At 39.9% G+C, this 27,551-nt stretch overlaps 4 protein-coding genes across 4 annotated transcripts; all 4 read right to left on the reverse strand.

The window, feature by feature from the left end:
- LOC110005991 (uncharacterized) lies at nucleotides 1-8,814 on the reverse strand. The gene is made up of 11 exons (XM_065950687.1): nucleotides 8,688-8,814; nucleotides 7,924-7,959; nucleotides 7,455-7,743; nucleotides 7,200-7,351; nucleotides 5,928-6,222; nucleotides 4,784-4,926; nucleotides 4,408-4,687; nucleotides 4,080-4,225; nucleotides 3,260-3,482; nucleotides 1,892-2,070; nucleotides 1-1,806 (listed from the first exon to the last, which is right to left on the reverse strand). Exons 1-11 carry the CDS (start codon nucleotides 8,719-8,721, stop codon nucleotides 1,745-1,747), a joined length of 1,839 nt encoding a protein of 612 aa, XP_065806759.1. The 5' UTR covers nucleotides 8,722-8,814; the 3' UTR covers nucleotides 1-1,744.
- Nucleotides 8,815-11,221: 2,407 nt separating this feature from the next.
- LOC136177433 (lithostathine-1-alpha-like) lies at nucleotides 11,222-15,442 on the reverse strand. Its single transcript, XM_065950691.1, has 4 exons — nucleotides 15,312-15,442; nucleotides 14,492-14,714; nucleotides 13,121-13,299; nucleotides 11,222-13,035 (listed from the first exon to the last, which is right to left on the reverse strand). Exons 1-4 carry the CDS (start codon nucleotides 15,397-15,399, stop codon nucleotides 12,974-12,976), a joined length of 552 nt encoding a protein of 183 aa, XP_065806763.1. The 5' UTR covers nucleotides 15,400-15,442; the 3' UTR covers nucleotides 11,222-12,973.
- A 260-nt stretch (nucleotides 15,443-15,702) lies between these two features.
- LOC109995164 (fucolectin-like) lies at nucleotides 15,703-19,845 on the reverse strand. Its single transcript, XM_065950910.1, has 7 exons — nucleotides 19,812-19,845; nucleotides 18,693-18,867; nucleotides 18,324-18,475; nucleotides 17,138-17,429; nucleotides 16,006-16,148; nucleotides 15,852-15,916; nucleotides 15,703-15,720 (listed from the first exon to the last, which is right to left on the reverse strand). Exons 1-7 carry the CDS (start codon nucleotides 19,843-19,845, stop codon nucleotides 15,703-15,705), a joined length of 879 nt encoding a protein of 292 aa, XP_065806982.1.
- A 2,530-nt stretch (nucleotides 19,846-22,375) lies between these two features.
- Nucleotides 22,376-27,373, reverse strand: LOC136176981 (uncharacterized). The gene is made up of 5 exons (XM_065950689.1): nucleotides 26,786-27,373; nucleotides 26,458-26,603; nucleotides 25,638-25,860; nucleotides 24,269-24,447; nucleotides 22,376-24,183 (listed from the first exon to the last, which is right to left on the reverse strand). The coding sequence occupies exons 1-5, from the start codon at nucleotides 27,229-27,231 to the stop codon at nucleotides 24,122-24,124; spliced, it is 1,056 nt and encodes a 351-aa protein (XP_065806761.1). The 5' UTR covers nucleotides 27,232-27,373; the 3' UTR covers nucleotides 22,376-24,121.
- Between the last annotated feature and the right edge of the window lie 178 nt (nucleotides 27,374-27,551).

The following is a 27,551-nucleotide window of genomic DNA, read 5'->3' on the forward strand; positions in this document are numbered from 1 at the left end:
TTCTCTTGGGACAATGCTGTAAAAAGTGCACACACAAACACAGACACACCCACACACATCATAAAGAACCAGTACATGTATGACAAGAAGAACAAGGTAAATCCCCGTCCAGCCCTGTCTCTGGGTGTGTCAGGTGTTGGCAGGTAAATCAGAATCACTGACACTCCTGAGGCCAGAACTGGTTGATAAATTCTTTATTTGATCCCTCTTCTGCTCCACTAGCGACGGCAGGCTAAATAACAGAGCTTCACTTACACAGCCTCCAAAGACACTTCCTTCATATTTTAACATCTTAAGACCCACAAGCACTTTATGTATAAATAGATTTATTCTAAAGGCTAACAACAGGATGTACAGAACTGTTACATCGTCTATTTATTTCAAAGCAAAATGAACTATAGTGATGTGATGAATATTGATATCCTTAAATCAAATCTGAATTTCTAAACTACGAGACATCTCACACATTATACACCAGCTGAAGTGAAAGTTAAACTTATCACAGTATATATTATGATGTCAAATTTCACACTTAAGTATAGTCTATTCATTTATGTATATATATAATACATAATGTAGTGAGTATAAATAATGAGTTTGCAATGGTTTTCAAATAGGATCTGAACTCAGTTTAAATGGAAACAATGTAAAGAGTGATATTATATTTGGTCCAACACATGAAAAATGCAGAAACAGTAAAAAAAAAGCTATAAAGGACGGATGCTTTTATGAGATCACAGTGAACCACCAACCGGCAACCTCCAGAAAAATAAAGCCAATGCTGAAGTGCAAAATCCTGCAGGTGCTCGAGTGTCCGCTTGAGGCTGACTCCAGGAAGTCACATACACACAACAGGCAAAAAAGCCATTTTTGCAGCAGAAATAAAAAAAAATAAAAAAAATAAACAGGTCTGATTAGGGATTGTCATTACTGGCACACACAGTACAGGGGGTTATTTTTTAAATAACTGCTCCATTTTGATCTTGAAAACGAGACGTGTTATCCATAGTTAGGCGTGGAGCTGACATGATTGACAGGTGGGCGTGGTTTAACGGTTTGTCAAGAGGCTTAAAACCCACCTCAGCTTCAGCTCTCAACCTGTCAACAGGTTGACTGAAAGTTAGACTGAGACAGGATTTCCAGCCGGCAGAAACAGATGGCTGACATCACTCAGACTTCATCCATTAATATTTACAGTCCACTGTTTGTGACCCACACATTGCTTCTGAAGAGTATTAATGATGCTGCGCTTTTGTCAAATCCAAACGGTTGAGATTTGTGGACAAAGTATACTGAAATGTTATTCAAACAGCAGATTAAAAGTGGTGTAGGGAGTTTAAGAGCCTTTCTTTGACTTAAAAACAAACTGAGGGACATGAGGGAAATAAATGCAATTCAATTAAAAAAAACTGTATTTGTCCAGGGGGGGAAATTAAAAAATGTAGAAGGGAGAAGATTTTCTTTTATAACAAATTATAAAAAGTTAAAATGTTGAGAAAAAGTTGAAGGTTAAGTTTCATTTCCAGGTTCAGGCTCAAATCATTTGGGATCAATTCTTCTCTGATATTTAGCATTTTATTCTCATTTTTGATTCTCTCCTACTTATTTGACATGTCTTAAGGTGAAGTTTTGACTTGATTATAAACATTTAAAATATATTCAATATGCTGAATGTGAGAAGATCTCTCCTATAATTAGTTTAAGCCTGTTACTGCGCAGTAGGTTCTAATAGAACCCTAAAGTACTAGGTATGTGGGTCTTGGCGGCTGCTGTAGAAATACACTCTATGTGCTCCATCCTCGCCACCTGAGGCACAAAAACAGGAACGTTTTATATATTCTGTTGGAACACAGAATGTGCAGATATTTAAGGTGTGAGGTGATACCCTCACCTGAATGGCAGATAAAGTTGAGGTGCTCCTCACACGGCCTGTCTTTCCACAGGAAGCTGTCTCCTCTGGCTACAGCTCCACAGGCGTGACTCACACGTTGGGGGGCAGAATCGTACTGCCATTTGGTAAAATCCATGGCTTCACCGGACATCCAGAACCAGCTGTCCCCCATTATCTGTCTGCCCAATCAAATGAACAGGTTTACACATTAAAGGTGCTGGCATGTTAAGGTCCCTTATGCTTTGTTCAGTCTCCAACACATCCTGGCATTTCAGAAGGTCTAACAAGAAAATGTGATGAAAAAAAAAAAAAAAAGGAAAACTGTGGCTTGTAATTTTATGTTAGCGACAAATAGATTTCAGTTTGTTTCTAAGGTTATTTTTTTTAAAGATTTTTTAGGGTGTGGCTTCACTGAGAGCTGTTTTCAATGCATCGAAGCACGTCCATGCAAATATGGCACAAAAACAAAGGACACGCTACATTTGACTGGACGACCTGTGTCTTTTGAGTAAACAGAATTCATCAGCAACATTTAAATGGATTAAGCCCTCTGATTTGGTTGAGGGAGAGAGCAGGAATCTGCCATTTGAGTCTTCATCAGGACCATAGACTTCAGTCAAAAGTGCTTCTTCCTATCTCTTTCAACCTCCAATCTTTGTGTTGAAAGGTTTCTTCCATGCAAACGTTTCTGCACTTAGAATAATAGACTGTGTTGTTGCAAACTTAAAGGTCACATATTCTCCTCCTTTTCCGACCAGTTTAAATAAGTCTCAGAGGTCTCAAAAAACATGCCTGTGAAGTTTCTCAGAACAGGCTGTTTCAGTGTCTGTAGCTTTAAATGCAAATGAGCACTTTATCCAGGTTTGTTTTGAAACTCCCAAAGCCTACCACCTGTACCACCAACCTGCCAAGGGACTACAGGTGGAATTAAGTCCATGGCTACAACCGGGTATACAGTATTTACATGTTAATGTTCATTAATGTGCACTGTCCCTATTTTGAAATAAATAAATAAAACAGTGTTTGACCACGCCCCCTCTCTGTAAGGCCTCGATTGTCTTGGCCTCTCCCGCTCCATGCCCAGTTGTTTACGGTGAGAAGGCGGACTCAGAGGGCAGAACAAACGCCGAGCTGTGGGAGTGTCACCCACCTGGGGAAGGGGTTACTGCCCTTTGTGATGTCATGAAGCCACAATATGTGACCTTTACATTATATCAGAGTACTATAAACAAACAAATATTTAAAAAAGGGACCTATACAGATGGTAATTCTTCAAAAACATTTTAAATTATAAGATTTAAACACTTGAAATTTTGAAGATGAAAATCCAACGGTCACATTTTATACAGCCCCCATGGACAGCCGTACCTGCGCAACCCCAGCCAGACATGATCTGTGAGCAGGAAAGAACCTCGGCTCAGCAGCTGCTCCACCTCGCTCTGCTCCTCTCGGCTGAGAATGCTCAGCAGGTCCCAGTGATGACGTCTGCAGTAGAGGAGAGCATCGGACCAGCAAAGCCGCTCACCCACCACCGTCACATTCCTGCCGTTCAACAGCATGCTCTCAGTCGCAGGAGGAGGAGGAGCGGTGTCTGCTGGCCAAAAACATACTTGAAATACATTTTAAAACAGGCTTGTTTTGATGATTAATTTCCTCGGGAAGTTTTAGTCAATGATGAAATGCTGACAACTGACAGCCAAAATTTGGGATTGGATCCAAAATGTCCCTGAAATGCTTTTACACTAACATTTTGTCTGATGCAATGAACCCTGAAGCCATTGAAAATAACCTTTTTTTTGTGTATCTGGCCAACCCCTTTTGGATAGAACACATCTTGTCTCTTTGCCAGGGGCGTGTCCAAAGGGGTGGCATGGGCCCCCACTAGAAAGTTGATTGGCCACCCCAAAACAATGAATTGGCTATATGCCATGTCAGAGGCGGGATATAAAAAATAATATGCTGAACCGCCATGTTCACCTATGTGTGTGTTTATTCACTGCTGTGCTAGCTTACTCTCAGTTAACTTCTTTCACAATCAGAAGGTAGCGAGAGAGAACTCCAATGATCCCCAGCTAGCCTCGAAGTCATCGTTTGTTATTGTTGTATTGATTGAGAGGAATCTACATATTGAGTCTTCAAATAATCAGGTCTTTTTTTATATCATGGACAAAAAGGGGAAGCAACATACCTGCCAAAGAAGCATACACTTCCACTTCACAGAGTGACAAAATCCTTTTCTGTCCCGGTAAGATCACAACCACGTAGCGACCTTCCATGTCTCCACAATGGAAGGTGTGTGTTAATGTACCTTCAACCGATGAGATAGTACCACATCTAATGGAGGAAGATGATGGAAATATTTCTCAGATTATATACAAAACTAAGAATTTCCATCACCAGTGGTGCTGCTAAGGCTTTCTAATGGCTGCTTGAGCGGAATTTAAGGAATGATAGTTCTATCGTGCTGCTAGACTGAAGCTGAAGAATGATTTCTTTAAGAGATAAGTCTGACTTACCTGGGGTTTTGGGTGACCTCGGTTGACGAAGAGTTCCCAATCAGGATCTCTGCCCCAATGAGCCTTTTAGGACAACAGTCTGGCCTGTTGAAGATAGTAACAGCACGAACCCTGTGCACAGCTAACAAGTCCAATTTCCACCAAGGAGAGGACTGGTTTGCAGTATGTGAACATAATCCAGTCATATCCCCATTTATAACATTGACTGCATGTACATTGTTCGCGTAAAGGGATGACTGCGTTGCTTGTCCGTTTGGGGCCACGTTTGCGAGAGGGTCCACTAAAGTGAGAAAAGACAAGAAAAAGAGGAATGAACTATTATCAGAATTTTTGAAACAAACCAAAAAAAACAAGGCAAAGTCAGTGACAGTTGTACCTGCATACACCTCCACTTCACACAGAGTGAGAATCTTCTTCGGTCCAGGGATAATGACGTTGACAAAGCGACCCATCACGCTGCCTCCCTCGCAGTAAAATGTGACCGTTTTACCCGCCCCGATGTGGGAGATGGAAGCACACCTGACAGTGGAAAAGAGTCAAAAGTCAGTAGGTTTTGGTCAACTTACAGACTTTTCATTCAAACACAACATCAGAGTCATGAATGGCTCAAAGAAACTCCAGGAGAGTCACAGCTCATCTCAAAAAGTACCAGCCAATGAATATGCTGCATTTTGGACACACTGCAAATGTCCATTTTCAGAATCCCATGATGGAAATGCCGTCATTCAAAGCTATATGAGATGAAGAAAAACACAAACGCTTGGAACAGAAAGTAGCACTGGTGCAACCTTCTTCAGTGCGGCAAACGCCGGTGACGACAAACTTAAACGGGCTGCTAAGGAAGGCACCTTGTGTGACCAGTGTAGGTCGATACATGTGGGTACAGTTCAATTAAAGTATCCTGATATGGAGGTTTCGACCATCACCCTAGCCATAGCAATAGTTATGCTAGATTGCTATCATGTTCCATATGATATGGCCTGGCTAACTGCATAACAGCAAAATGAATGAATAAATAAGTAGCATCAAGCTTTCCAAAAATATGAATTAAAGACACAGTAAACCCTTTCCTTGATGTAACCAAGTGAAATGGATGAAAACATCAACGAAGTGAGTTTCAAGACAAACATGACTGCACGTGGTTGATTCTAGAAGTTTGCGGATGAATCCTGGCGTTTGGTGAAGACTTCAAAGTCATGTAAAGTTTGCAGGGATTGGTTGAATTTTGCGAAGTTGACAACATTATAACTCCCCTTGAGGGAGTTCATTCCTGTCTTAACTTTTCCCATGAGCACTGAAGAATGTTTAACATAATCGCTGCAGAGAAATATCTGAACTTTTACAAGTTCTCCTGAATAATACACCTTGCTGGGCGATTAGTGATAGAGCAGCTTCTATTTTGGTTTCTGGCTATGCACAAAGAAAGTTATATATGCTAGATAAAAGAATATATTAGTCTGATAGTGATTAAAAAATGAAATTGACATTGATGCTGAATGCTCCCTTATTATGGTTTTTACTTGGGGTTGTCATTTCCGTTGTTCTCTGCCGAGTTCCCGATTCGGATCTCGGCTCCATCCAGCCTCTGAGCGCAGCAGTCTCTTCTATTGGTTACTTGGACAGATGTGACTGCGTGTGTTTCTCGTAGGTCCAACCTCCACCATGGGTTTGTCTCTTCCAAGGTGTGGGTACAAAACCCGTCACCGTAGTTGGAATCGCGTCGCCCATCGATGGCCTTGGACGCAGAACTAGAACCACTAGCTGTTGAGGACTGGAATGCTTTGCCTCTTAGAGCCAGATTGGGTACATGATTTCCTTGAAACAAAGAAAGACAGACATCCTTCTTTACAATGATTCATCAAGTGCATACAAGTTTAAACAAGTGCTAATTGCAACAGGCAATCACTAATTGGATGGAGGAGAAGGTGGACTTAAAAAACGTAAAAAAAACAAAACAAAATAAATTGCTCATAAATGATTGGTTTATTCTCAAAAATGTGTCATGAGAGTTCACAGTGACATTGATCTCAGACGTATTCACAAACTCAGTCTTATCAGACTCAATCTTTGAGTTGAAATCCACAAATTGCCTAAATTTGATGAAATGTCACCAAGGCGTCACTGAGATTCAAAGTTCAAGAGAATGGGACTGATGATAGACAATTTGTGAGGCAGAATGCCTCCTGGATCCTGTCACAGGTCTCATTGGCCCAAAAGCAGAAGTCTCAAGACTGAAAAAATGTGAACCAAAAACACTAGGCCCATACAGGTTGATTTTCGTCAACTCGGGTAAATAACAACTCTCAAACTTATTCAACCTTAAAAACAGTGAGATTTACGACGGAGGATTAGGGCCATGTTAAATTTTTTTTATTTTTTTTATTTCAAGATTAAACATGTAAATTTAGGACTTTATTCTTGTAAATTTACAACTTTATTCTCGTAAATTTGGGACTTTATTCTTGTAAATTTACTACATTATTCTTGCAAATTTACTACTTTATTCTTGTAAATTTACAACTTTATTCTCGTAAATTTAGGAGTTTATTCTCGTAAATTTACTACTTTATTCACGTAAATTCACGTAAATTTACGACTTTATTTTTGTAAATTTTAGGAGTTTAATCTCGAAATTTAAAAAAATCATAATTTTTTCACATGGCCTAATCCTCCCTCGTAGGGATTAACATTAGTTAGAAAAATGTTGTCTGTTACTGACTGATTTTAATATTCTTGGCCCTAGACTGAAGAGTTCTTGAGCTCCAAAACTTGTTTGAATCATATGTACGTACCATCAGCATAATCTAAAGGGAAAACTTGGACATCGCAGAGACTAAGAATCTTCTTTGTTCCTGGAAGAAAAACTGTGACGTAGCGTCCCTCTGTAGAGCTACATGGGAAGTAGAAAGTGCGTCCTTTGGGAATGTGGGAGATGATTGCACACCTGAGTTTGAGAAAAGGATCAGAAAAGAAAACACAAAGTGAGGTAGGTAAAAGCTTTTCCTTGTCCCAATGGGGGATGTAATATAGAAGTCTGCGTCAAGCACCTGGATTTTTTGGCACCATTGTCCTCCAATGAGTTTCCAATCCAGATTTCAGCACCGTCTAGCCTGTTTTCAAATTCATTTCTGTTGGTTATCATCACAGCAGTAACTGTGTACACATTCTGCAGGTCCACCCTCCACCAGGGATTGGACTCTTGGTGGGTAAGTGAGCAGGATCCTTTCGCAAAATTTGGGTCTCGGTTTCCATCAACAGCATTTCTGGCAGGACCATCAGGGTGCGATGAAGACTGGTCTGCAGTTCGACTCAGAGCCACATTTTGCATAAGAACACCTAGTTGAGTAAACAAATATTCACCAGTCAAAAGAAACAACAAACAAGTCTTCAGCACAAAGCTTTCCAAAAATGTACATAAAAGATACAGTAAACACAATCCTTGATGTCTATACAGTAGAGTGAAATGGATCAGTATTTTGAACATCAATGAAGTGAGTTTAAAGACAAAAAGTTTACCTGCCAGTGCTCCAGATGTCATCATGAGGGAAATGCCTGTAAGGCGATTCGACAACCAAGTTAGAGATTTAGACTTAGACAAGACCAACAAAAAGGATCACATTAGTCCAGTTCTGGAGGTCTTTACACCGGCTCCCAGTCTGTCAGAGAATCGACTTTAAAACCCTGCTGCTGGTTTATAATGTGCTGAATGGTTTAGGGCCAAAAATACATCAGTGACCTTCTGATTAACTGTGAACCATCCAGACCGCTCGGGTCGTCTGGGACAGGTCTGCTCTCTGTCCCCAGAGTCAGAACCAAACACTGAGAAGCAGTGTTCAGCTTCTACGCTCCTTATATCTGGAAAAAACTCCCAGAAACCTGCAGGTCAACTGAAACTCTCAGCTCCTTTGAATCAAGGTTGAAAACTCTTACTGCCTTTCATTAAACGATTCCAATTGAAACTCTGCACTGTAACTTTTACACTTATTATATTTTTTATTCTTATTTTACTTATTTCAATTAATTTTAGTTTAATGATTCAGATTTTATTTTAACATACAGTATTTCAGTGATTTTTACATTTTCTATTTTAATGTTTCTTGTCTTTCCTCTGTCATGATGCTTTTTGACGTCTTGTGTGAAGCACTTTGAATTTCCTTGCTGTTGAAATGTGCTTTATCAATAAGCCTACCTTGCATTAATGAAATATAATAATTAAGTGCACTGTTCAAATTAACACAAACTTACCAATAGTGGGCTTAGTTTAAAATACTCTGACTCACCATTTAGGATCCAGATGTACTGACTCCCATTCATAGCTTCGGAGGCCGGCAAAGAGTCAAGGTGAAAATAATTTTAATAAAAAAACGATCAAGAGGGATACACATCAGTCACTTTGTAGACGTTCTCTCTCCCTCTGTATTTCCAGTTTACCCGTGAGCATTACCAACTACCCTATTTACTGGATAATTTGTCTTGTTACACACGAATATGCAAATTGGAAATCAAGGAAGTTTGCATGAAAGGCAAAACATCCAGATGGGTAAACAGTCCATGCCTATTTAATCAACTTGGATTCTTACGTATCATACGTATTAACATTTCCTTGCCAATGAAATGTAAAACAAGCCTTCGTTTTTTGACTTCTTGTCATGGTTAAGGGCCATTTTGTACATTTTGCGATATTCCCCCAATGGAAATTCATTTGAGAGTTAAATAAAACAAAACAAAAAAAAGAATAATGCTAAAAGTTCAGATTAAACAAATGACGATTCAGACATTTTGACATTACATATTTATTTCAAAATGATGTACAAAATAAAACTCAACTGTAATATAATGCACTGTGCAAAGTCAGTTTCACCAATATTAGCATTCTAAATGAGCGACAACTCATTTGCAGTATGTTTTCTTCATTTACACACACATACACACAGACACGCACACACAATCACATATGGCTTCATTATCACCATTGTTCAAGCATACACATTCACATCTCAAAAATAAAATAACAATATTATATTAGTGATAATAAAAAAATCAACATATTTCAGAAGTGCTGTTTGTTCTTTTACCGTAATCAGTGAAAGAGGAACAACATTCATACTTTTCTTGTCTTGTACAGCATGTGTCACAAGAACACATTGATGAGCATGGGATGAAGCAAAAATAACTCTGGTCCTTAATAAGTGAATAACTCTGGTCCGAATAAAGTGTCACTGGTATCACAGGAAGTAGATTGATACAGAGGTCACACCAACTCATGAGGTTCTTTCCCAACAGTAGTGATGTGGGAAACAAAAATAATCAGACCCTGGTCCCCAAATTTGTATTTGCTGACCTCTGCTGGTGAAAACAAGGTATTGGTTCATTTGATTTCCATTTTTTTCCAGGGTTGATAAGCATTCATGGTTGTTTTTGCGAGATTCTAGCCGTTCAAAGATTAAGGCCCTGTGTCCACCTATGATTTTTTTTTCTGAGCGTCAGCATCCCCAATTATTTCCAAAGAAGAGAGAGAGCTTTTCAAAACAGACGGCCGCCTGAATAAAGGCAAAGCTTTTTTCAAACATTTTTCTCTGCATTAAATAACTCATTGGACATAAATCCAGCAGTCCTATAGTTACAAAAAAAAACAATCTATAAGTCTTAGAACCTGTTTTAGAGCCCTTTAAAGATGTGAAAGTGAAAAAAAGCAGAAAAAAAAGAGGAGTGATACATACAGTTTATACATCATGCCACCTTTTGCATAAGTCAGTGCCCAAGGGTAAAAAGTCTGAACACCCTCCTTAACATGGATAACTTCCTGGTGGATAGTTGTTTACAGATGAAAATGAAAAAAGATTGTGTCATAAATAACATGTTAGAAGTTACATTTCTGAGCTCAGGGATGTCCTCACCCATTTTTCTCTGATTCGTCTCTTCATTCAGGGAGAGCATGTCTCCTCTTGACTCGATGGTGTTGCAGCTGATAAAGCCGGACCTGCTGGACCAGGAAATAGAGAATCCCCTCAGTGCCACCTCCAGCACCCCGGCCCTCCATCGACCACAACTCCAGGTACACTCTTTACATGTTGCTTTTATTGTTGCATCCTTTGGCTTCAGCATTCAAATTTTAAAACATAGTTATCTTAACTTGTTGATGTAAAAGGTTTGAATAAATAAGCGTCCATTGGACTCTTAAAGAGGTCATTTTATGCCCTTTTATGGGTTCATATATTTAATTTATGTGCCTACTAAAGTACGTTCACAATCGCTAATGTTCAAAAAACGTGTTTGTTTTCATGTACTGCTCCTCCTTGCTCCCTCTCCGCTCTGAGTCTGTCAGCTACGCTCTGTTGTGCCCACACTGCAAGACCCCACGTGGGCCAAGTCTGCTCTGATTGGTCGGCCTGTCGGCTCTACTGTAATTGGTCAGTTGCTCAGCACAGTTCTCGGAAATGTCACGCCCCTTTCACCATATTGGGAAGTCATTCATTAGTTTCCCCCTTCCTTTTTTAACTTTCATTGACAAACTTTGGTTTTCACTGCAACGAGAGTGAGTGCTGTCAGATGGGGCCCCTTAGGGAGGTCTCCTACTGTCATTGCAAAATTTGAACATTTTGGGCCACTGCTTTGGTTTAAAGTTTGTTAGCCCTCAGGGGCCCCCCTTACTGGTCTGGGGCCCCAAGCAGTTTGCCTGCCCCCTGGAAACATCATGTGTACATAGTTACTGCAGTTTTAAAGTGTGTTGTTTTCTTCTTTGTGTAATTCAGTTTCAATTTGTTTTTTGAGATTTTAAATGATGTTTCCAAAAAAAAAAAAACCCAATCTCTTCTTCTCTTGGGACAATGCTGTAAAAAGTGCACACACAAACACAGACACACCCACACACATCATAAAGAACCAGTACATGTATGACAAGAAGAACAAGGTAAATCCCCGTCCAGCCCTGTCTCTGGGTGTGTCAGGTGTTGGCAGGTAAATCAGAATCACTGACACTCCTGAGGCCAGAACTGGTTGATAAATTCTTTATTTGATCCCTCTTCTGCTCCACTAGCGACGGCAGGCTAAATAACAGAGCTTCACTTACACAGCCTCCAAAGACACTTCCTTCATATTTTAACATCTTAAGACCCACAAGCACTTTATGTATAAATAGATTTATTCTAAAGGCTAACAACAGGATGTACAGAACTGTTACATTGTCTATTTATTTCAAAGCAAAATGAACTATAGTGATGTGATGAATATTGATATCCTTAAATCAAATCTGAATTTCTAAACTACGAGACATCTCACACATTATACACCAGCTGAAGTGAAAGTTAAACTTATCACAGTATATATTATGATGTCAAATTTCACACTTAAGTATAGTCTATTCATTTATGTATATATATATATAATACATAATGTAGTGAGTATAAATAATGAGTTTGCAATGGTTTTCAAATAGGATCTGAACTCAGTTTAAATGGAAACAATGTTAAGAGTGATATTATATTTGGTCCAACACATGAAAAATGCAGAAACAGTAAAAAAAAAAAGCTATAAAGGACGGATGCTTTTATGAGATCACAGTGACCCACCAACCGGCAACCTCCAGAAAAATAAAGCCAATGCTGAAGTGTAAAATCCTGCAGGTGCTCGAGTGTCCGCTTGAGGCTGACTCCAGGAAGTCACATACACACAACAGGCAAAAAAGCCATTTTTGCAGCAGAAATAAAAAAAAATAAAAAAAATAAACAGGTCTGATTAGGGATTGTCATTACTGGCACACACAGTACAGGGGGTTATTTTTTAAATAACTGCTCCATTTTGATCTTGAAAACGAGACGTGTTATCCATAGTTAGGCGTGGAGCTGACATGATTGACAGGTGGGCGTGGTTTAACGGTTTGTCAAGAGGCTTAAAACCCACCTCAGCTTCAGCTCTCAACCTGTCAACAGGTTGACTGAAAGTTAGACTGAGACAGGATTTCCAGCCGGCAGAAACAGATGGCTGACATCACTCAGACTTCATCCATTAATATTTACAGTCCACTGTTTGTGACCCACACATTGCTTCTGAAGAGTATTAATGATGCTGCGCTTTTGTCAAATCCAAACGGTTGAGATTTGTGGACAAAGTATACTGAAATGTTATTCAAACAGCAGATTAAAAGTGGTGTAGGGAGTTTAAGAGCCTTTCTTTGACTTTAAAACAAACTGAGGGACATGAGGGAAATAAATGCAATTCAATTAAAAAAAACTGTATTTGTCCAGGGGGGGAAATTAAAAAATGTAGAAGGGAGAAGATTTTCTTTTATAACAAATTATAAAAAGTTAAAATGTTGAGAAAAAGTTGAAGGTTAAGTTTCATTTCCAGGTTCAGGAAATCAAATCATTTGGGATCAATTCTTCTCTGATATTTAGCATTTTATTCTCATTTTTGATTCTCTCCTACTTATTTGACATGTCTTAAGGTGAAGTTTTGACTTGATTATAAACATTTAAAATGTATTCAATATGCTGAATGTGAGAAGATCTCTCCTATAATTAGTTTAAGCCTGTTACTGCGCAGTAAGTTCTAATAGAACCCTAAAGTACTAGGTATGTGGGTCTTGGCGGCTGCTGTAGAAATACACTCTATGTGCTCCATCCTCGCCACCTGAGGCACAAAAACAGGAACGTTTTATATATTCTGTTGGAACACAGAATGTGCAGATATTTAAGGTGTGAGGTGATACCCTCACCTGAATGGCAGATAAAGTTGAGGTGCTCCTCACACGGCCTGTCTTTCCACAGGAAGCTGTCTCCTCTGGCTACAGCTCCGCAGGCGTGACTCACACGTTGGGGGGCAGAATCGTACTGCCATTTGGTAAAATCCATGGCTTCACCGGACATCCAGAACCAGCTGTCCCCCATTATCTGTCTGCCCAATCAAATGAACAGGTTTACACATTAAAGGTGCTGGCATGTTAAGGTCCCTTTTGCTTTGTTCAGTCTCCAACACATCCTGGCATTTCAGAAGGTCTAACAAGAAAATGTGCTGAAAAAAATAAAAAAAAGGAAAACTGTGGCTTGTAATTTTATGTTAGCGACAAATAGATTTCAGTTTGTTTCTAAGGTTATTTTTTTAAAAGATTTTTTAGGGTGTGGCTTCACTGAGAGCTGTTTTCAATGCATCGAAGCACGTCCATGCAAATATGGCACAAAAACAAAGGACACACAACATTTGACTGGACGACCTGTGTCTTTTGAGTAAACAGAATTCATCAGCAACATTTAAATGGATTAAGCCCTCTGATTTGGTTGAGGAAGAGAGCAGGAATCTACCATTTGAGTCTTCATCAGGACCATAGACTTCAGTCAAAAGTGCTTCTTCCTATCTCTTTTAACCTCCAATCTTTGTGTTGAAAGGTTTCTTACATGCAAACGTTTCTGCACTTAGAATAATAGACTGTGTTGTTGCAAACTTAAAGGTCACATATTCTCCTCCTTTTCCGACCAGTTTAAATAAGTCTCAGAGGTCTCAAAAAACATGCCTGTGAAGTTTCTCAGAACAGGCTGTTTCAGTGTCTGTAGCTTTAAATGCAAATGAGCACTTTATCCAGGTTTGTTTTGAAACAAATCCCAAAGCCTACCACCTGTACCACCAACCTGCCAAGGGAATATAGGTGGAATTAAGTCCATGGCTACAACCGGGTATACAGTATTTACATGTTAATGTTCATTAATGTGCACTGTCCCTATTTTGAAATAAATAAATAAAACGGTGTTTGACCACGCCCCCTCTCTGTAAGGCCTCGATTGTCTTGGCCTCTCCCGCTCCATGCCCAGTTGTTTACGGTGAGAAGGCGGACTCAGAGGGCAGAACAAACGCCGAGCTGTGGGAGTGTCACCCACCTGGGGGAGCGGTTACTGCCCTTTGTGATGTCATGAAGCCACAATATGTGACCTTTACATTATATCAGAGTACTATAAACAAACAAATATTTAAAAAAGGGACCTATGCAGATGGTAATACTTCAAAAACATTTTAAATTATAAGATTTAAACACTTGAAATTTTGAAGATGAAAATCCAACGGTCACATTTTATACAGCCCCCATGGACAGCCGTACCTGCGCAACCCCAGCCAGACATGATCTGTGAGCAGGAAAGAACCTCGGCTCAGCAGCTGCTCCACCTCGCTCTGCTCCTCTCGGCTGAGAATGCTCAGCAGGTCCCAGTGATGACGTCTGCAGTAGAGGAGCGCATCGGACCAGCAAAGCCGCTCACCCACCACCGTCACATTCCTGCCGTTCAACAGCATGCTCTCAGTCGCAGGAGGAGGAGGAGCGGTGTCTGCTGGCCAAAAACATACTTGAAATACATTTTAAAACAGGCTTGTTTTGATGATTAATTTCCTCGGGAAGTTTTAGTCAATGATGAAATGCTGACAACTGACAGCCAAAATTCGGGATTGGATCCAAAATGTCCCTGAAATGCTTTTACACTAACATTTTGTCTGATGCAATGAACCCTGAAGCCATTGAAAATAACCTTTAATTTGTGCATCTGGTCGACCCTTTTTGGATAGAACACATCTTGTCTCTTTGCCAGGGGCGTGTCCAAAGGGGTGGCATGGGCCCCCACTAGAAATTTGATTGGCCACCCCAAAACAATGAATTGGCTATATGCCATGTCAGAGGCGGGATATAAAAAATAATATGCTGAACCGCCATGTTCACCTATGTGTGTGTTTATTCACTGCTGTGCTAGCTTACTCTCAGTTAACTGCTTTCACAATCAGAAGGTAGCGAGAGAGAACTGCAATGATCCCCAGCTAGCCTCGAAGTCATCGTTTGTTATTGTTGTATTGATTGAGAGGAATCCACATATTGAGTCTTCAAATAATCAGGTCTTTTTTTATATTATGGACAAAAAGGGGAAGCAACATACCTGCCAAAGAAGCATACACTTCCACTTCACAGAGTGACAAAATCCTTTTCTGTCCCGGTAAGATCACAACCACGTAGCGACCTTCCATGTCTCCACAATGGAAGGTGTGTGTTAATGTACCTTCAACCGATGAGATAGTACCACATCTAATGGAGGATGATGGAAATATTTCTCAAATTATATACAAAACTAAGAATTTCCATCACCAGTGGTGCTGCTAAGGCTTTCTAATGGCTGCTTGAGCGGAATTTAAGGAATGATAGTTCTATCGTGCTGCTAGACTGAAGCTGAAGAATGATTTCTTTAAGAGATAAGTCTGACTTACCTGGGGTTTTGGGTGACCTCGGTTGACAGAGAGTTCCCAATCAGGATCTCTGCCCCAATGAGCCTTTTAGGACAACAGTCTGGCCTGTTGAAGATAGTAACAGCACGAACCCTGTGCACAGCTAACAAGTCCAATTTCCACCAAGGAGAGGACTGGTTTGCTGTATGTGAACATAATCCAGTCATATCCTCATTTATTACATTGACTGCATGTACATTGTTCGCGTAAAGGGATGACTGCGTTGCTTGTCCGTTTGGGGCCACATTTGCGAGAGGGTCCACTAAAGTGAGAAAAGTCAAGAGGAATGAACTATTATCGGAATTTTTGAAACAAACAAAAAAAACAAGGCAAAGTCAGTGACAGTTGTACCTGCATACACCTCCACTTCACACAGAGTGAGAGCCTTCTTCGGTCCAGGGATAATGACGTTGACAAAGCGACCCATCACGCTGCCTCCCTCACAGTAAAATGTGACCGTTTTACCCTCCCCGATGTGGGAGATGGAAGCACACCTGACAGTGGAAAAGAGTCAAAAGTCAGTAGGTTTTGGTCAACTTACAGACTTCTCATTCAAACACGACATCAGAGTCATGAATGGCTCAAAGAAACTCCAGGAGAGTTACAGCTCATCTCAAAAAGTACCAGCCAATGAATATGCTGCATTTTGGACACACTGCAAATGTCCATTTTCAATATCCCGTGATGGAAATGTCGTCATTCAAGTATCTCTATAATGAAGAAAACACAAACGCTTGGAACAGAAAGTAGCACTGGTGCAACCTTCTTCAGTGCGGCAAACGCCGGTGATGACAAACTTAAACGGGCTGCTAAGGAAGGCACCTTGTGTGACCAGTGTAGGTCGATACATGTGGGTACAGTTCAATTAAAGTATCCTGATATGGAGGTTTCGACCATCACCCTAGCCATAGCAATAGTTATGCTAGATTGCTATCATGTTCCATATGATATGGCCTGGCTAACTGCACAACAGCAAAATGAATGAATAAATAAGAAGCATCAAGCTTTCCAAAAATATGAATTAAAGACACAGTAAACCCTTTCCTTGATGTAACCAAGTGAAATGGATGAAAACATCAATGAAGTCAGTTTCAAGACAAACATGACTGCACATGGTTGATTCTACAAGTTTGCGGATGAATCCTGGCGTTTGGTTAAGACTTCAAAGTCATGTAAAGTTTGCAGGGATTGGTTGAATTTTGCGAAGTTGACAACATTATAACTCCCCTTGAGGGAGTTCATTCCTGTCTTAACTTTTCCCATGAGCACTGAAGAATGTTTAACATAATCGCTGGAGAGAAATAGCTTTTACAAGTTCTCCTGAATAATACGCCTTGCTGGGCGATTAGTGATAGAGCAGCTTCTATTTTGGTTTCTGGCTATGCACAAAGAAAGTTATATATGCTAGATAAAAGAATATATTAGTCTGATAGTGATTAAAAAATGAAATTGATGCTGAATGCTCCCTTATTATGGTTTTTACTTGGGGTTGTCATTTCCGTTGTTCTCTGCCGAGTTCCCGATTCGGATCTCGGCTCCATCCAGCCTCTGAGCGCAGCAGTCTCCTCTATTGGTTACTTTGACAGATGTGACTGTGTGTGTTTCTCGTAGGTCCAACCTCCACCATGGGTTTGTCTCCATGCTAGTGTGGGTACAAAACCCGTCACCGTACTTGGAATCGCGGCGCCCATCGATGGCCTTGGACGCATGACCATCAGCATGTGTTGAGGACTGGAATGCGTTGCCTCCTAGAGCCAGATTGGGTACACGATTTCCTTGAAACAAAAAAAGACAGACATCCTTCTTTACAATGATTCATCAAGTGCATACAAGTTTAAACAAGTGCTAATTGCAACAGGCAATCACTAATTGGATGGACGGGCAGGTGGACTTAAAAAACGTAAAAAAAAACAAACTCAGTCTTATCAGACTCAATCTTTAAGTTGAAGTCCACAAATTGGCCAAATTTCATGAAATGTCACCATTTCATGAAATGAAATTGAGATTCAAAGTTCAAGAGAATGGGACTGATGATGGACAATTTGTAAAGCAGAATGCCTCCTGGATCCTGTTAAAGGTCTCATTGGCCCAAAAGCAGAAGTCTCAAGACTGAAAAAATGTGAACCAAAAACACTAGGCCCATACAGGTTGATTTTCGTCAACTCGGGTAAATAACAACTCTCAAACTTATTCAACCTTAAAAACAGTGGGATTTACGACGGAGGATTAGGGCCATGTTAAATTTTTTTTATTTTTTTATTTCAAGATTAAACATGTAAATTTAGGACTTTATTCTTGTAAATTTACAACTTTATTCTCGTAAATTTGGGACTTTATTCTTGTAAATTTACTACATTATTCTTGCAAATTTACTACTTTATTCTTGTAAATTTAGGACTTTATTCTTGTAAATTTAGGACTTTATTCTCGTAAATTTACTTCTTTATTCACGTAAATTCACGTAAATTTACGACTTTATTTTTGTAAATTTCAGGAGTTTAATCTCGAAATTTAAAAAAATCATAATTTTTTCACATGGCCCTAATCCTCCCTTGTAGGGTTTACCATTATTTAGAAAAAGTTGTCTGTTATTGACTGATTTTAATATTATTGGCCCTAGACTGAAGAGTTCTTGCACTCCAAAACTTGTTTGAATCATATGTACGTACCATCAGCATAATCTAAAGGGAAAACTTCAACCTCGCAGAGAGTAAGAATCTTCTCTGTTCCTGGAAGAAAAACTGTGACGTAGCGTCCCTCTGTAGAGCTACATGGGAAGTAGAAAGTGCGTCCTTTGGGAATGTGGGAGATGATTGCACACCTGAGTTTGAGAAAAGGATCAGAAAAGAAAACACAAAGTGAGGTAGGTAAAAGCTTTTCCTTGTCCCAATGGGGGATGTAATATAGAAGTCTGCGTCAAGCACCTGGATTTTTTGGCACCATTGTCCTCCAATGAGTTTCCAATCCAGATTTCAGCACCGTCTAGCCTGTTTTCAAATTCATTTCTGTTGGTTATCATCACAGCAGTAACTGTGTACACATTCTGCAGGTCCACCCTCCACCAGGGATTGGACTCTTGGTGGGTAAGTGAGCAGGATCCTTTCGCAAAATTTGGGTCTCGGTTTCCATCAACAGCATTTCTGGCAGGACCATCAGGGTGCGATGAAGACTGGTCTGCAGTTCGACTCAGAGCCACATTTTGCATAAGAACACCTAGTTGAGTAAACAAATATTCACCAGTCAAAAGAAACAACAAACAAGTCTTCAGCACAAAGCTTTCCAAAAATGTACATAAAAGATACAGTAAACACAATCCTTGATGTCTATACAGTAGAGTGAAATGGATCAGTATTTTGAACATCAATGAAGTGAGTTTAAAGACAAAAAGTTTACCTGCCAGTGCTCCAGATGTCATTATGAGGGAAATGCCTGTAAGGCGATTCGACAACCAAGTTAGAGATTTAGACTTAGACAAGACCAACAAAAAGGATCACATTAGTCCAGTTCTGGAGGTCTTTACACCGGCTCCCAGTCTGTCAGAGAATCGACTTTAAAACCCTGCTGCTGGTTTATAATGTGCTGAATGGTTTAGGGCCAAAAATACATCAGTGACCTTCTGATTAACTGTGAACCATCCAGACCGCTCGGGTCGTCTGGGACAGGTCTGCTCTCTGTCCCCAGAGTCAGAACCAAACACTGAGAAGCAGTGTTCAGCTTCTACGCTCCTTATATCTGGAAAAAACTCCCAGAAACCTGCAGGTCAACTGAAACTCTCAGCTCCTTTGAATCAAGGTTGAAAACTCTTACTGCCTTTCATTAAACGATTCCAATTGAAACTCTGCACTGTAACTTTTACACTTATTATATTTTTTATTCTTATTTTACTTATTTCAATTAATTTTAGTTTAATGATTCAGATTTTATTTTAACATACAGTATTTCAGTGATTTTTACATTTTCTATTTTAATGTTTCTTGTCTTTCCTCTGTCATGATGCTTTTTGATGTCTTGTGTGAAGCACTTTGAATTTCCTTGCTGTTAAAATGTGCTTTATCAATAAGCCTACCTTGCCTTAATGAAATATAATAATTAAGTGCACTGTTTAAATTAACACAAACTTACCAATAGTGGGCTTAGTTTAAAACACTCTGACTCACCATTTAGGATCCAGATGTACTGACTCCCATTCATAGCTTCGGAGGCCGGCAAAGAGTCAAGGTGAAAATAATTTTAATAAAAAAACGATCAAGAGGGATACACATCAGTCACTTTGTAGACGTTCCCTCTCTCTCTGTATTTCCAGTTTACCCGTGAGCATTACCAACTACCCTATTTACTGGATAATTTGTCTTGTTACACACGAATATGCAAATTGGAAATCAAGGAAGTTTGCATGAAAGGCAAAACATCCAGATGGGTAAACAGTCCATGCCTATTTAATCAACTTGGATTCTTACGTATCATACGTATTAACATTTCCTTGCCAATGAAATGTAAAACAAGCCTTCGTTTTTTGACTTCTTGTCATGGTTAAGGGCCATTTTGTACATTTTGCGATATTCCCCCAATGGAAATTCATTTGAGAGTTAAATAAAACAAAACAAAAAAAAGAATAATGCTAAAAGTTCAGATTAAACAAATGACGATTCAGACATTTTGACATTACATATTTATTTCAAAATGATGTACAAAATAAAACTCAACTGTAATATAATGCACTGTGCAAAGTCAGTTTCACCAATATTAGCATTCTAAATGAGCGACAACTCATTTGCAGTATGTTTTCTTCATTTACACACACGCACGCACACACACACACACACACACACACACACACGCACACACACACACGCACACACAATCACATATGGCTTCATTATCACCATTGTTCAAGGATACACATTCACATCTCAAAAATAAAATAACAATATTATATTAGTGATAATAAAAAAATCAACATATTTCAGAAGTGCTGTTTGTTCTTTTACCGTAATCAGTGAAAGAGGAACAACATTCATACTTTTCTTGTCTTGTACAGCATGTGTCACAAGAACACATTGATGAGCATGGGATGAAGCAAAAATAACTCTGGTCCTTAATAAGTGAATAACTCTGGTCCGAATAAAGTGTCACTGGTATCACAGGAAGTAGATTGATACAGAGGTCACACCAACTCATGAGGTTCTTTCCCAACAGTAGTGATGTGGGAAACAAAAATAATCAGACCCTGGTCCCCAAATTTGTATTTGCTGACATCTGCTGGTGAAAACAAGGTTTTGGTTCATTTGATTTCCATTTTTTTCCAGGGTTGATAAGCATTCATGGTTGTTTTTGCAAGATTCTAGCCGTTCAAAGATTAAGGCCCTGTGTCCACCTATGATTTTTTTTCTGAGCGTCAGCATCCCCAATTATTTCCAAAGAAGAGAGAGAGCTTTTCAAAACAGACGGCCGCCTGAATAAAGGCAAAGCTTTTTTCAAACATTTTTCTCTGCATTAAATAACTCATTGGACATAAATCCAGCAGTCCTATAGTTACAAAAAAAACAATCTATAAGTCTTAGAACCTGTTTTAGAGCCCTTTAAAGATGTGAAAGTGAAAAAAAGCAGAAAAAAAAGAGGAGTGATACATACAGTTTATACGTCATGCCACCTTTTGCATAAGTCAGTGCCCAAGGGGAAAAAGTCTGAACACCCTCCTTAACATGGATAACTTCCTGGTGGATAGTTGTTTACAGATGAAAATGGAAAAAAGATTGTGTCATAAATAACATGTTAGAAGTTACATTTCTGAGCTCAGGGATGTCCTCACCCATTTTTCTCTGATTCGTCTCTTCATTCAGGGAGAGCATGTCTCCTCTTGACTCGATGGTGTTGCAGCTGATAAAGCCGGACCTGCTGGACCAGGAAATAGAGAATCCCCTCAGTGCCACCTCCAGCACCCCGGCCCTCCATCGACCACAACTCCAGGTACACTCTTTACATGTTGCTTTTATTGTTGCATCCTTTGGCTTCAGCATTCAAATTTTAAAACATAGTTATCTTAACTTGTTGATGTAAAAGGTTTGAATAAATAAGCGTCCATTGGACTCTTAAAGAGGTCATTTTATGCCCTTTTATGGGTTCATATATTTAATTTATGTGCCTACTAAAGTACGTTCACAATCGCTAATGTTCAAAAAACGTGTTTGTTTTCATGTACTGCTCCTCCTTGCTCCCTCTCCGCTCTGAGTCTGTCAGCTACGCTCTGTTGTGCCCACACTGCAAGACGTGGGCCAAGTCTGCTCTGATTGGTCGGCCTGTCGGCTCTGCTGTAATTGGTCAGTTGCTCAGCACGGTTCTCGGAAATGTCACGCCCCTTTCACCATATTGGGAAGTCATTCATTAGTTTCCCCCTTCCTTTTTTAACTTTCATTGACAAACTTTGGGTTTCACTGCAACGAGAGTGAGTGCTGTCAGATGGGGCCCCTTAGGGAGGTCTGCTACTGTCATTGCAAAATTTGAACATTTTGGGCCACTGCTTTGGTTTAAAGTTTGTTAGCCCTCAGGGGCCCCCCTTACTGGTCTGGGGCCCCAAGCAGTTTGCCTGCCCCCTGGAAACATCATGTGTATATAGTTACTGCAGTTTTAAAGTGTGTTGTTTTCTTCTTTGTGTAATTCAGTTTCAATTTGTTTTTTGAGATTTTAAATGATGTTTTAAAAAAAAAAAAAACCCAATCTCTTCTTCTCTTGGGACAATGCTGTAAAAAGTGCACACACAAACACAGACACACCCACACACATCATAAAGAACCAGTACATGTATGACAAGAAGAACAAGGTAAATCCCCGTCCAGCCCTGTCTCTGGGTGTGTCAGGTGTTGGCAGGTAAATCAGAATCACTGACACTCCTGAGGCCAGAACTGGTTGATAAATTCTTTATTTGATCCCTCTTCTGCTCCACTAGCGACGGCAGGCTAAATAACAGAGCTTCACTTACACAGCCTCCAAAGACACTTCCTTCATATTTTAACATCTTAAGACCCACAAGCACTTTATGTATCAATAGATTTATTCTAAAGGCTAACAACAGGATGTACAGAACTGTTACATCGTCTATTTATTTCAAAGCAAAATGAACTATAGTGATGTGATGAATATTGATATCCTTAAATCAAATCTGAATTTCTAAACTACGAGACATCTCACACATTATACACCAGCTGAAGTGAAAGTTAAACTTATCACAGTATATATTATGATGTCAAATTTCACACTAAAGTATAGTCTATTCATTTATGTATATATATATAATACATAATGTAGTGAGTATAAATAATGAGTTTGCAATGGTTTTCAAATAGGATCTGAACTCAGTTTAAATGGAAACAATGTAAAGAGTGATATTATATTTGGTCCAACACATGAAAAATGCAGAAACAGTAAAAAAAAAGCTATAAAGGACGGATGCTTTTATGAGATCACAGTGAACCACCAACCGGCAACCTCCAGAAAAATAAAGCCAATGCTGAAGTGCAAAATCCTGCAGGTGCTCGAGTGTCCGCTTGAGGCTGACTCCAGGAAGTCACATACACACAACAGGCAAAAAAGCCATTTTTGCAGCAGAAATAAAAAAATATAAAAAAAAGAAACAGGTCTGATTAGGGATTGTCATTACTGGCACACACAGTACAGGGGGTTATTTTTTAAATAACTGCTCCATTTTGATCTTGAAAACGAGACGTGTTATCCATAGTTAGGCGTGGAGCTGACATGATTGACAGGTGGGCGTGGTTTAACGGTTTGTCAAGAGGCTTAAAACCCACCTCAGCTTCAGCTCTCAACCTGTCAACAGGTTGACTGAAAGTTAGACTGAGACAGGATTTCCAGCCGGCAGAAACAGATGGCTGACATCACTCAGACTTCATCCATTAATATTTACAGTCCACTGTTTGTGACCCACACATTGCTTCTGAAGAGTATTAATGATGCTGCGCTTTTGTCAAATCCAAACGGTTGAGATTTGTGGACAAAGTATACTGAAATGTTATTCAAACAGCAGATTAAAAGTGGTGTAGGGAGTTTAAGAGCCTTTCTTTGACTTAAAAACAAACTGAGGGACATGAGGGAAATAAATGCAATTCAATTAAAAAAAACTGTATTTGTCCAGGGGGGGAAATTAAAAAATGTAGAAGGGAGAAGATTTTCTTTTATAACAAATTATAAAAAGTTAAAATGTTGAGAAAAAGTTGAAGGTTAAGTTTCATTTCCAGGTTCAGGCTCAAATCATTTGGGATCAATTCTTCTCTGATATTTAGCATTTTATTCTCATTTTTGATTCTCTCCTACTTATTTGACATGTCTTAAGGTGAAGTTTTGACTTGATTATAAACATTTAAAATATATTCAATATGCTGAATGTGAGAAGATCTCTCCTATAATTAGTTTAAGCCTGTTACTGCGCAGTAGGTTCTAATAGAACCCTAAAGTACTAGGTATGTGGGTCTTGGCGGCTGCTGTAGAAATACACTCTATGTGCTCCATCCTCGCCACCTGAGGCACAAAAACAGGAACGTTTTATATATTCTGTTGGAACACAGAATGTGCAGATATTTAAGGTGTGAGGTGATACCCTCACCTGAATGGCAGATAAAGTTGAGGTGCTCCTCACACGGCCTGTCTTTCCACAGGAAGCTGTCTCCTCTGGCTACAGCTCCACAGGCGTGACTCACACGTTGGGGGGCAGAATCGTACTGCCATTTGGTAAAATCCATGGCTTCACCGGACATCCAGAACCAGCTGTCCCCCATTATCTGTCTGCCCAATCAAATGAACAGGTTTACACATTAAAGGTGCTGGCATGTTAAGGTCCCTTATGCTTTGTTCAGTCTCCAACACATCCTGGCATTTCAGAAGGTCTAACAAGAAAATGTGATGAAAAAAAAAAAAAAAAAGGAAAACTGTGGCTTGTAATTTTATGTTAGCGACAAATAGATTTCAGTTTGTTTCTAAGGTTATTTTTTTTAAAGATTTTTTAGGGTGTGGCTTCACTGAGAGCTGTTTTCAATGCATCGAAGCACGTCCATGCAAATATGGCACAAAAACAAAGGACACGCTACATTTGACTGGACGACCTGTGTCTTTTGAGTAAACAGAATTCATCAGCAACATTTAAATGGATTAAGCCCTCTGATTTGGTTGAGGGAGAGAGCTGGAATCTGCCATTTGAGTCTTCATCAGGACCATAGACTTCAGTCAAAAGTGCTTCTTCCTATCTCTTTCAACCTCCAATCTTTGTGTTGAAAGGTTTCTTCCATGCAAACGTTTCTGCACTTAGAATAATAGACTGTGTTGTTGCAAACTTAAAGGTCACATATTCTCCTCCTTTTCCGACCAGTTTAAATAAGTCTCAGAGGTCTCAAAAAACATGCCTGTGAAGTTTCTCAGAACAGGCTGTTTCAGTGTCTGTAGCTTTAAATGCAAATGAGCACTTTATCCAGGTTTGTTTTGAAACTCCCAAAGCCTACCACCTGTACCACCAACCTGCCAAGGGACTACAGGTGGAATTAAGTCCATGGCTACAACCGGGTATACAGTATTTACATGTTAATGTTCATTAATGTGCACTGTCCCTATTTTGAAATAAATAAATAAAACAGTGTTTGACCACGCCCCCTCTCTGTAAGGCCTCGATTGTCTTGGCCTCTCCCGCTCCATGCCCAGTTGTTTACGGTGAGAAGGCGGACTCAGAGGGCAGAACAAACGCCGAGCTGTGGGAGTGTCACCCACCTGGGGGAGGGGTTACTGCCCTTTGTGATGTCATGAAGCCACAATATGTGACCTTTACATTATATCAGAGTACTATAAACAAACAAATATTTAAAAAAGGGACCTATACAGATGGTAATTCTTCAAAAACATTTTAAATTATAAGATTTAAACACTTGAAATTTTGAAGATGAAAATCCAAGGGTCACATTTTATACAGCCCCCATGGACAGCCGTACCTGCGCAACCCCAGCCAGACATGATCTGTGAGCAGGAAAGAACCTCGGCTCAGCAGCTGCTCCACCTCGCTCTGCTCCTCTCGGCTGAGAATGCTCAGCAGGTCCCAGTGATGACGTCTGCAGTAGAGGAGAGCATCGGACCAGCAAAGCCGCTCACCCACCACCGTCACATTCCTGCCGTTCAACAGCATGCTCTCAGTCGCAGGAGGAGGAGGAGCGGTGTCTGCTGGCCAAAAACATACTTGAAATACATTTTAAAACAGGCTTGTTTTGATGATTAATTTCCTCGGGAAGTTTTAGTCAATGATGAAATGCTGACAACTGACAGCCAAAATTTGGGATTGGATCCAAAATGTCCCTGAAATGCTTTTACACTAACATTTTGTCTGATGCAATGAACCCTGAAGCCATTGAAAATAACCTTTTTTTTGTGTATCTGGCCAACCCCTTTTGGATAGAACACATCTTGTCTCTTTGCCAGGGGCGTGTCCAAAGGGGTGGCATGGGCCCCCACTAGAAAGTTGATTGGCCACCCCAAAACAATGAATTGGCTATATGCCATGTCAGAGGCGGGATATAAAAAATAATATGCTGAACCGCCATGTTCACCTATGTGTGTGTTTATTCACTGCTGTGCTAGCTTACTCTCAGTTAACTTCTTTCACAATCAGAAGGTAGCGAGAGAGAACTCCAATGATCCCCAGCTAGCCTCGAAGTCATCGTTTGTTATTGTTGTATTGATTGAGAGGAATCTACATATTGAGTCTTCAAATAATCAGGTCTTTTTTTATATCATGGACAAAAAGGGGAAGCAACATACCTGCCAAAGAAGCATACACTTCCACTTCACAGAGTGACAAAATCCTTTTCTGTCCCGGTAAGATCACAACCACGTAGCGACCTTCCATGTCTCCACAATGGAAGGTGTGTGTTAATGTACCTTCAACCGATGAGATAGTACCACATCTAATGGAGGAAGATGATGGAAATATTTCTCAGATTATATACAAAACTAAGAATTTCCATCACCAGTGGTGCTGCTAAGGCTTTCTAATGGCTGCTTGAGCGGAATTTAAGGAATGATAGTTCTATCGTGCTGCTAGACTGAAGCTGAAGAATGATTTCTTTAAGAGATAAGTCTGACTTACCTGGGGTTTTGGGTGACCTCGGTTGACGAAGAGTTCCCAATCAGGATCTCTGCCCCAATGAGCCTTTTAGGACAACAGTCTGGCCTGTTGAAGATAGTAACAGCACGAACCCTGTGCACAGCTAACAAGTCCAATTTCCACCAAGGAGAGGACTGGTTTGCAGTATGTGAACATAATCCAGTCATATCCCCATTTATAACATTGACTGCATGTACATTGTTCGCGTAAAGGGATGACTGCGTTGCTTGTCCGTTTGGGGCCACGTTTGCGAGAGGGTCCACTAAAGTGAGAAAAGTCAAGAGGAATGAACTATTATCGGAATTTTTGAAACAAACCAAAAAAAACAAGGCAAAGTCAGTGACAGTTGTACTTGCATACACCTCCACTTCACACAGAGTGAGAGTCTTCTTCGGTCCAGGGATAATGACGTTGACAAAGCGACCCATCACGCTGCCTCCCTCGCAGTAAAATGTGACCGTTTTACCCGCCCCGATGTGGGAGATGGAAGCACACCTGACAGTGGAAAGGAGTCAAAAGTCAGTAGGTTTTGGTCAACTTACAAACTTCTCATTCAAACACAACATCAGAGTCATGAATGGCTCAAAGAAACTCCAGGAGAGTTACAGCTCATCTCAAAAAGTACCAGCCAATGAAGTACCAGCTGCATTTTGGACACACTGCAAATGTCCATTTTCAGAATCCCATGATGGAAATGCCGTCATTCAAAGCTATATGAGATGAAGAAAAACACAAACGCTTGGAACAG

Source organism: Labrus bergylta, chromosome 22, assembly GCF_963930695.1.
Source record: "Labrus bergylta chromosome 22, fLabBer1.1, whole genome shotgun sequence".
NCBI classification, from domain to species: Eukaryota; Metazoa; Chordata; class Actinopteri; order Labriformes; family Labridae; genus Labrus; species Labrus bergylta.

Excerpts from the sequence above, each read along its gene's own strand:
- LOC109995164 (XM_065950910.1), bottom strand. The coding sequence starts at position 19,845 with ATGAATGGGAGTCAGTACATCTGGATCCTAAATG. Across the intron at positions 18,868-19,811 it reads GTACATCTGGATCCTAAATG|GTGTTCTTATGCAAAATGTG; the intron begins GTGAGTCAGAGT and ends TTACTCAACTAG. Across the intron at positions 15,917-16,005 it reads TGAAGTGGAGGTGTATGCAG|TGGACCCTCTCGCAAATGTG; the intron begins GTACAACTGTCA and ends TTCTCACTTTAG.
- LOC136176981 (XM_065950689.1), bottom strand. The coding sequence starts at position 27,231 with ATGGGTCGCTTTGTCAACGTCATTATCCCTGGACCGAAGAAGACTCTC. Across the intron at positions 25,861-26,457 it reads AGTGTATGCTTCTTTGGCAG|ACACCGCTCCTCCTCCTCCT; the intron begins GTATGTTGCTTC and ends TTTGGCCAGCAG. Across the intron at positions 24,184-24,268 it reads CAACTTTATCTGCCATTCAG|GTGGCGAGGATGGAGCACAT; the intron begins GTGAGGGTATCA and ends TTTGTGCCTCAG.
- LOC136177433 (XM_065950691.1), bottom strand. The coding sequence starts at position 15,399 with ATGGAAGGTCGCTACGTGGTTGTGATCTTACCGGGACAGAAAAGGATT. Across the intron at positions 14,715-15,311 it reads AGTGTATGCTTCTTTGGCAG|ACACCGCTCCTCCTCCTCCT; the intron begins GTATGTTGCTTC and ends TTTGGCCAGCAG. Across the intron at positions 13,300-14,491 it reads GTCTGGCTGGGGTTGCGCAG|ACAGATAATGGGGGACAGCT; the intron begins GTACGGCTGTCC and ends TTGATTGGGCAG.
- LOC110005991 (XM_065950687.1), bottom strand. The coding sequence starts at position 8,721 with ATGAATGGGAGTCAGTACATCTGGATCCTAAATG. Across the intron at positions 3,483-4,079 it reads AGTGTATGCTTCTTTGGCAG|ACACCGCTCCTCCTCCTCCT; the intron begins GTATGTTGCTTC and ends TTTGGCCAGCAG. Across the intron at positions 2,071-3,259 it reads GTCTGGCTGGGGTTGCGCAG|ACAGATAATGGGGGACAGCT; the intron begins GTACGGCTGTCC and ends TTGATTGGGCAG.